This window comes from Mytilus galloprovincialis, chromosome 5 (assembly GCF_965363235.1).
Source record: "Mytilus galloprovincialis chromosome 5, xbMytGall1.hap1.1, whole genome shotgun sequence".
NCBI classification, from domain to species: domain Eukaryota; kingdom Metazoa; phylum Mollusca; class Bivalvia; order Mytilida; family Mytilidae; genus Mytilus; species Mytilus galloprovincialis.
In genome coordinates, this window is record NC_134842.1 from 45,977,697 (window position 1) to 45,987,709 (window position 10,013).

Consider the following 10,013-nt stretch of genomic DNA (forward strand, 5'->3'; position numbering starts at 1 on the left):
ACGTGCATTTACTAAACTGTCAATTACATGGAGACGTAACAAAGTGGCGGAGTTTCAATCATGGTTTAACATCAGAAATATCATATAAAACCACAGTCCAAGCTCCGCCTATCTACATAAATTTGCAAGGACAAAATACGTCATGATTCTTTTTAATGGAATAACATATCAATCTTTTCATTAAACCATGGTTTGTCAAAAACCAAACTATTAAGCAGATTATCACGTAAAATCTTCAAAGGAAAAATGCAGTATTATGTTACAAACTTATTTTTAAACACAAGACAACAATTACATAAGGGTCTGAAAATTGTTAATATTTAGCTATTCCGCACGTATTTTCCAACACGACATTAATATATGACTGTAGATAACAGCAGGAAAGAATCTCTGCTACAAGCATACGAACGTAGAATAATACTTTTTTTTTCAGTTACGAAAAGGTATCAAACTATTTTATTGGTATATTAACAGGAAAAAAATGTAAAACTGAAACTTAAATAGTACACAAAACAATGTTTGCAGTTGCTTGATGAAATATCAGGGTAGTCTGAAGGCATCATATTCTGCATAATAATAAAAATTAAAAACGATTTCAGATTATCAAACATACATGACATATCAATACATGTTCATATAATGATCATTTACATATTGCAGCAAAACTGACACTATTATTCCAAGGACTGAAAATACTGATTTAAAGGATGTTTTACAACTGAAGATGTCATCGTCTGAGAATGAATTGGTAGACCTAAAGGACAATCAAATAGGGGTTGGTGATGAGCTCTTCCTTTTTATGATCGTTCCAGGTATAAGTACTAATTATTTTATCCTTCATGCTTTGTATTGTTAAGTATTCAAAAATATAACTCGGGGAACAAATAGCGACCATTTTTGTATTTGTATATTTTTTTTCAATGCTGTAAGATTGTTTAAATACTCATTTGAGGTAAAGAAAACTGTTGTACTTGTTACAATTGTCAATGGAGTGTTCAAGGTTATGCATACTATTGCTCGTGTTCAACGAAACAAGCATTGTGTTTTGTTAATACTGACAAACTTCGAAAGAGGTACATGCCATTGTATTGTTATCTTTAGACATGCAGTTAAACTTGTTTAAGGAATTTTGGTCCTCAATCCTCTACAACTTCGTATTTTATTTGGCCTTTTTACTTTTTTTTATTCGAGCGTTACTGATGAGTATTTTGTAGAAGAAACGGGCGTCTGGCGTAAATACAAAATTTACGCCTGGTTTCTATGATGAGTTTTTTTTTACTTGTAAAGGACTATTCTGTAAATATTTTGTTTTATTTTTTATGTACCTTTTCTTCCGGCTTTTGCAGGTCTGCAAAGCATACATTAAAATGATGAAATTTACCGAAAATATTTGTGTTTTCATTTAGAACTATAAAATCTTATTGCAATGAATAGAATAAAGGAATGACAATAGACTCGAGATTTATCGAAGGGAATTCAGTTTAAGTTTGATTTTTAATTTACATCTTATAACATGTATAATGAACAGAAGAAATATATATTAAGATTCAATGCAGTATAATAAAACAGAATATTATGTTGCCTCAATACGTGGCCAACTATTTTCACATTCACAAATATATCATTGCGCTAGAAGGCCAGTGAACCCCTGTCAGTCTTTGATAAATACATTTTGCAAATATGTTTAATATATGTTTTGGATATGTTTAAAAAATCAATTTGTATCTCAGCCCCCGATGTAAAGTTTCTTTTGGATAAAATTCCCCAAAGAAGGCATAAATTTCATCGAAAAGAGGAAGTCGAGTACACCTTTTTAATGTTCATGCTTGTTTGAGATGATTAGTTCGTGTAGAAAACGTATTAAAAAAAAATATTTAATATATCATCTCGCTTAAGATTCTATAAGAAATTTATACATTCATGTTATGGGTTGGTACAATAACATTAACAATTTAAAGTACCAAAATGTGTTATATATGTGGCCATTGACATAGCTTTCTAATTAGTCATAACAACAGAGTAGGTGTGTTCGAATAACAAATCTTTACTAAAAGTACATAACGGCAGACTTTTCAGGTGACTTTTTAAAAATGCATAACTTCAAAAAAACTGTATGTGTGTGTTATCTAATGCAATTATACTTCAATCTCTGAAAATGTTCAGTCTGCCCTTCGTCGTAATATTGAACTACATTTTTTTAAACATTTTTTTAACTTTCGAAATTTGTTTCCTGGCAACCAAACACATATTTGTTTTAGGTTGACCAACTGTATAACAGTTCAATGAATAATGCTCAATAGATAAAAAAAAACTTGCATATACGAGTCGTAATGATGTCATGTGGATGAATTTAACGGGTTTAAAGAGCTTAATTGACAGCCCTTCTTCACATCCAGTTTCACGATTATTAATTTACAAATTAAGGTGATGTACGTCCAGGTAATTTTGACGAAGTAGAATCATGACTGATCCACGTTTACTTCAAAATTCTCTTGTGGATAGTTATTCAATTTGTCTGTTGTTATTATGGCTATAATAATTAGTGTACCTATATATATGATGACGGGTTAGTCCACCAGTGTGTTTGTTTTTTTTCAGTTTGACTATGTGTTCTTATAAAAAAAGAAGATGTGGTATGATTGCCAATGAGACAACTATCCACAATAGACCAACATGACACAGATATTTACGACTATAGGTCACCGTACGGCCTTCAACAATGAGCAACGCCCATTCCGCATAGTCAGCTCTAACAGGCCCCGAAAAGACAATGTAAAACAATTCAAACGAGAAAACTAACGGCCCTATTTATGTAAAAAAAATCAACGAAAAACAAATATGTAACACATAAACAAACGAAAACCACTGGATTTACAGACTCCTGACTTGGGACAGGCACATTCATAAATAATTTGGCGGGGTTAAACATGTTAGCGGGATCCCAACCCTCCCTTACCTGGGACAGTGGTATAACAGTACAAGAACGAACTATAAAAATCAGTTAAAAAAGGCTTAACTCATCAGATGGACAAAAATACAAGTGGAAGTGGTTCATTTTTTTGTATCCAATATCAACAAATGTGGCAGTGTTATTGCAATTGATAAAACTTGAGCTGATTTGATGTTTAACTTGGGAAATTCTACTCGCTTGAATGTTTTTTGTTTTAATTTCAAATTTTTGATGATATTGCCATGTCAAATGGGTATGCCCGTTGAGAATATTAAGGTAAACACCATTATAATGAAAACAAATTTATATTTTCTTATGTTCTTTTGCCGAAAAGTAAACACATTGGTAAATGAATAACTATTTCACTATGATCCTCATAGTATCTACCGAATCAAATGAAAGAACATGCATGATACGACTAATTTAAGGTTGTATAAGAAACATTATTCAAGCATATATCTACATATATAATATATAATTCAGTCAGCAGTACCAGACTTAAACACTTCAAATATGAAGCTGATTAAGCTTAAACCAGAATTAAAATTTACATAAAAAATGTTCAGGTTGACGGTGAATGATTACAGGAAATGAAAAAAAAAACATAATATTAATCCAGATGCAGAAAAACCAAAATGCCATCTATGCAACATGTAATGAAAACATCAAGGTACATTAAGTGCATAAGTCTGCACTGCCCGTTTAACTGGACAAAAACAAACAATCATATAGTATATGACATGAATAGCCTGTTGACAAGCAAGGACATACAAATCATTTAAGAAACTTTCAAAATAAAATAAAACAGCTATGAACCAAGTAAAAAAGAAGATGTAAGCAATTACGGCAATCGTGAGGTCTTCAACAACGAGAAAAACCCATACCGTATAGTCAGCTATAAACGACTGTTAAAAAGTTGGTACAAGATGTACATTTAAACAGATACTTATATTTGTAAGCTTCTAAATAAGTTTCAACTAACAAAAATGAGTGAAGTTTATTTTCTTTCAATTCTAAAATAAAAGCATATATTCAATTCAAATAGAACGATTTCCATGATTAACTGCAAATGTATGTTAGTGTTTCGAGAAATATGTAATTTATCCATTAATGAACATCTGTTTTGTTTAAGGATTCATTTACATTTGAATCGGGTTTTTTCTTTTATTTAAGACGGCCACTCTGTTCAACCTGAAATTTGTACTGCATACCCTGACACAAAGTCAGCAACTATCAAAATGTGGAAGAAAACAGGGTAACTATCGATTTCGATTTAAATAATCACTACAAACCATTAAAAGTGAGAAATTACCTATATCTGTACTCGAGTGAACTGATTTTTCCTCGACCAGCTTAAATGCTCTGAAATTTACTTGATAATACTCGACTTTAGTAGGGACCATACTTAAGCTAGGTATCTATGATGAGTTGATTCACACTGCAGATCAGACCAACTCGGTCAATCCCGATCAATCCAAATTAAGCGATGTGTCTGATGCATTCGAAAAGAACATTCGAGATGGTCTACATTGCTAGTTATCGATCTGACCTTCGACCCAAGAATGTAAAAAACAATCCGAGAAAGGATCAGAAGCAAGTCACTCGAGAACAGATGGGAATTCGTCGAATAGCGATCGAATTGATCGAGAAAGGATCAAGTAGAGATCAAGTTTGGTCTCAATACAAATAGATAACCGATCAATTCTTGATCATCTCGACCAATTTTCAATCACTTCCCGATCATACAACTCGACCAATACCCGAATTCGATCACTTTTTTACCTCTACTCAGCTATTAGGTCGAGTAATATTTGTGGCTTTCGACTGTTGTGCCATATGGTCGGTTTGTTGTCTCTTTGACACATTCCCCATTTCATTCTTAATTGTATACACGAGTATACATGTCTAATACAAGTTTCTATAAAAAAAGTTGCAGATCTGAAATCTCATAACTTGCTTCTGCAAGAATATATTGCCCTTGTTTTTTATTCCCCTGCTCAAATGTCGTGGAGCATATTTATTTACCTCTGTCTGTCTGTCCGTCTGTCTGTCCATCGTCCGACCAGGCTAGGATACATTGTTTGTCCAGCTATTTTCTACTACAGTTTTTTTAAAGATGTTCATACACATGTATAATGAAGGTTTGTATGGCCACAGGATTATTATTTCGTTCAAATATGTTGAAAATGACAGGTTGTCGGACTTCATCATTTTTTTGGTACAAGCTGCATTTAGAGATCATGGTATGTCCGTCCATTTCCTCCAACAATTACATCATCAAACAAAGGAGGGCATTGTTGTCCATATATATATATAAACTGAACAATAGATTTACTCCGCAAAATTTCCTCCGTGTACATTTCTTAGCTTTTTTTAAGAGATGCATAAGATATTACAGGAAAAATCAAATCCAAAGGCCGAAAAAGACCGACATATCCATTAAGGAAAACGAAAGACGACAACATACAAACAAAAGTCCATATAACACATCATAGAAAACTAGAAACTTTGCAACACGAAACCCATCAAATACACGTTTCATCCGTCGAACTGTTTAATATTTACCTATGCGGGGATCAGTCGACACATGGGAATACATCATAGTCAATCATGAGATAAGTTTAGAATGGCTGAAGAGTTGAGCGTCGGACGAACTTCCACCAAATCTAACCCATATGAAAGTGTAGTCTGCGTCGACAAGGGTCAGTACTGTGATTGACAAAACTACTTTGTACAGTTGTAGTTGCAGTCAGTGTCCCAAGGTATTTTGGGCACTTTATCCTCACGTGCTTGTCATTGAGTGCTCCACATGCATGTGTAAAGTTCCACTTTGTTTGGAAGTCATCGGCTCTTGCCACTACTAGGATATCCCGACGGCTAGAATCACCTTTCACGTATTCCAATATCTTCGGAATGAACAAGATAGTAGTGTTGACCATTAACGAAATTTATGAGCGAGATCTGTGTAAAAAGTGTCATACACAAAAAGTTGCAGTCAATTTCAGTTCAAACTCTAAAGCTTGTCTGAAATTTAAATAAGTTTCCTCGTTTCATTTGGATGAAATTGTCAGTCATGCATTTACATGTCAGTTTACCTTAAACTGGTGTTATATATCATTTTGTGTGAGACACACAGATTATACCCCCCTTGTATTAAGGGTCATAAATGAAGAATGGTAAAAACGCCAAACAATTTCGAATTCGATCTGTGCATTAAAAGGATAAGCAGTTTGTACGAGTATCATAACATTCGTTAAGGCAAACCAAAGTTAGAGAAAGGAAATCAAGTTTTGGGACGGATATACGTATGGATGGACAAAGATAACACTAAATACCATCCCTGGTCAACCGGATCATAAAACTATCAGACGTGTTTATAATGAAAATGTACAAAGCTGACCAATTTTCGGCTATTCCTACGACCAGATCGATCTGTTCTGGTCGAGATTGGACTGAGAACGAGCATTGTTTATTTGGTCTAGCTAGTCGAATGAAGATCTTGTAAAGATCATGAATTGGTCGATCAGTTGCATATGAACATCAGTTGTTCTGTTTAAATATACTTTTTTACTTTTTTGGTCTTTTGGAAAATGTTGTTTGTGCTGTATTTAGACCCTTCTACAATTTTTTTTTACATGCAAACGTATTAACATTGCGGTTTTTATCCAACGCAATCATAGGTTTGAACGTTGTTTTCAATTTAGACTTGTATATATTGATATATATATATATATATATATATATATATATATATATATATATATATATATATATATATATATATATATATATATATAAAATGACTGAATAAATAGTCAACGATTAATCTTACAGGGCGATGGATCATGTAATATGATTCTGTACACTACAAAATGTCAAAATCTAGATCTGGTGTACACATAAAAAAATATTGACACCTTATGTTTGTGGCATAACATCGGGGCATCAAGTAATGTTTTCTGTTAAGTATTAAATCTATATTAAGATTCATTTTGTTACATCTCGCGATAAATTTTATTTGGCAATAGGGTTACTGCACAATTTAAACCATTAACGTAATCCTAGTTAGATTTATGGTGTCAGTTGATTTTAGTTAATAATGCAGTGAACATTAGTTTATTAAAATATATATAAAATAGTATATAAAGCAACTTAATCATAACTTCCATAACAATCCTTGGTGTTTTTCAAAGTAACAGTAAAAAATCATTTCAATTAAATTTAAATGATTGTTGTCAAAATTAAAGTCATGACATACAGAAAGCACTTTAATAAGGTTTGATAACCTCAGTAAATGTGTATTTTTAAGGTAAAAAGAAAGCCCTATTTTTCTTCAAGTTTTATATTACTTAGCTAGTTAAACAGGATGTTTCAATTTCAGAAACGACACATGCAATGATTCTGACAGTGCATTAATTGATAGAAAATGGAGTGGAAACCATACCGTCGTGCATATCAAGATTTATGGTTTCCGTTTTGTAGATTCACAAGCTGTAACGATTAGTTGTTCAGCTTTGGTTTGTCCGGACTCAAACGATTGCCAGAAGGTAGGTTTTTCAAAACTCTTCTTGATACATATACATGATACATGGTACAGATTTAAGTGAACAGTGATTCATACGCATCATCTGGTATGCTATATATACAACACTTGAGAATCAAAACAAACATGTTTCAAAAAAGAAAAGACGATTCATGAATTAAAAATTCACAGTAAAGAAAAAGAATTCATCATTACTGCTTCTCGGGTTAAAGCATAATTTAACACTGACATTTTCTAATGACTGGATAGCGAAATTTTCTCTAATGCAGACCAAAAAATGAATATATAGAATAGACTTCAACACTCCAATTTATTCTTTTTGACATTCGACAGGAGTCTGCATCAAGTTTGATAGCTGCAGACAGACCTTCTATATATTCATTTTGAGATAGACCACATAATTGATTGTCTTCAAAAATAATAAAAATTTGACTGTTGAGAGTGGGAAAGTATCGTATAACACGATCGCGAGTTATAGTGTAGGAATATGTTCTGTTTCTCTTTTTATTTGTATCTTTCTCTATTCAAATATATGCAGGATGTTGTGTTCTGTTAATGTCACGTCGAGGCAAGGTCGCATTTTTTCTGGACGTACAATAGGAAATTCAGAAGAATCAATTAAATCTGACGTCACAATTGATTTTTATATCGAACATGTTTGAAAAATGAAGTGTCAGTTTTGTTAAATATAGAATTGGCTACTTTATGAAAAATTGAAAAACAACATTTCTCTTTAATGTGCCATGAAATATAAATTTCGAAAATATTATGTAGGAGACATAATAACACACACCATGACTTTTGCGTTTCTTGCCACAAGGCCTTAATGTCTGAGAAAAAGCTTGTATTTTTATTTACATAGTAATAAGGGTTGCAATGTTTGTTTCAATCAATTGCAAGAACCAAACTTTCAAACTACTAGTATGGACTTTTTTTTTCAAAATGACCTCATTGTTAACGTTTTTTAGTTTTGAGTGCTATTTGATTTGTCACAGGTTTTGAATATTGCATCAGAAATAAAGTAATATATACATATTATGAGAAAAAGTCTCCATGGAGTTATCTGTTGCATAAGTTATGAATGACACTGCATATTTTATTTTAGTTTTGTGTGAATTCTAAAAGTAGTAGTGCCGGTAGAAGACGTCGTAATGCAGTTATAACTCAAAATGAGGAAAAGAGATCGGCGTCAGTCACCTTTCATGTATCTTCACAAAGGGAGTCAAATAAAGCATCGGGTAAGATACGTTTTATAAAATAATTAATCGTATAATATCGAGAAACTTGCTGTCTCATGTCAGGTTTGAACACTGAATATTACTCTTTTTCATAGAAAGTTTGGGTCAAAAATTACATGTATATTTTAAAAATAACTTTCAAACGTCACTCATAACCATGGTGAAATATGTTATACTGTGACCCAAGTTTTCAAATGCAAACATATATGCATGTGTTGCAGATTTATAAGATTATACACACTATATGAATGGAGGTAAGGGTCAGTACACCAAAATGCTGCAGACTAACTAAAGCGGAATCAATGAAATTCTTACGATGCCATGATGTAACACGTTAATGTAACAGCAACCAAACAAGACTTGAAAACTAAACCCAACACAAATGAAAGTAAGGATCGAAATAAACTCTCCGTAGAAACAATTGCTATGATTTAAATGTTGTACGCCAGAAGCGCGTTCCTCTACAAAATACTCATCAATGACGCTCGAATAAACAGAGTTAAAAAGACCAAAACAAATGCAAAGTTAAAGAGAATTTAGGATGCAATCTTCATAAATGTTTTGCCTTGCGAAGGTAATTTTATTGTGGGATAGACTTGTATCATGTTAACCTTTACTTTTATACATTATCGCTCAAGACGTAAAGGCATAATCAAGGAGTAACAATAGAAATATTTTATGACAAAATAAGTTTATTCTACTTATTAATCGTTTCAATATTTATTATATGTGTAGGAATGATACCCAGTTTTATACTTTGTATTGGTTTGATGTTGGCTGCTGTTCAATGGACTTAAATGGAAGACAAATACAATATTTCTTATTGATTAAACTAACTGTACATTTAAAGATTAAAATCGTGGAAATGATTATATCAATCAGATTGTTAGTTATTAGTATTTTTATTCTCAAAAAGTGACATTTTACACATGGTTAAGCTGAAAATTACCATTGACACTTATATGTATATAGAAACAATTGAAATTGTTAGAACGTATATTCAAAATTTTCATTTCCTGATTTTTTATTTTTTTTATATCGTATATCCTTTTGCAGAATTGTGAAGGCAACCGCACTTGCATTATAAATTAAACATTTGAAAATAGTAACTGTTACAAAATCCCGTTATATACATAGACGTAAGAGACATAATGGAAATACTAGCCCTTAACATGTTCATGTGTGCATTACATACGACAAAAGGGTGTTACGCGTAATTCAATATTAGAATGCTGTTAATATACCATGAAATGCTTGAGCATATTCAACAAGAATAAGATGT

At 32.2% G+C, this 10,013-nt stretch overlaps 1 protein-coding gene across 1 annotated transcript in view; it reads left to right on the plus strand.

Moving 5' to 3' along the window:
- LOC143075918 (uncharacterized) overlaps positions 1 to 9,609 on the plus strand; it is a 40,346-nt gene extending 30,737 nt beyond the window's left edge. The window contains exons 6-10 of the mRNA XM_076251502.1: positions 661 to 812; positions 4,124 to 4,205; positions 7,332 to 7,497; positions 8,599 to 8,731; positions 9,467 to 9,609. Coding sequence (XP_076107617.1) covers positions 661 to 812; positions 4,124 to 4,205; positions 7,332 to 7,497; positions 8,599 to 8,731; positions 9,467 to 9,528 — 595 coding nt within the window. The 3' untranslated portion in view covers positions 9,529 to 9,609. The remainder of the gene's footprint in view (positions 1 to 660; positions 813 to 4,123; positions 4,206 to 7,331; positions 7,498 to 8,598; positions 8,732 to 9,466) is intronic.
- The last annotated feature ends 404 nt before the right edge of the window (positions 9,610 to 10,013 follow it).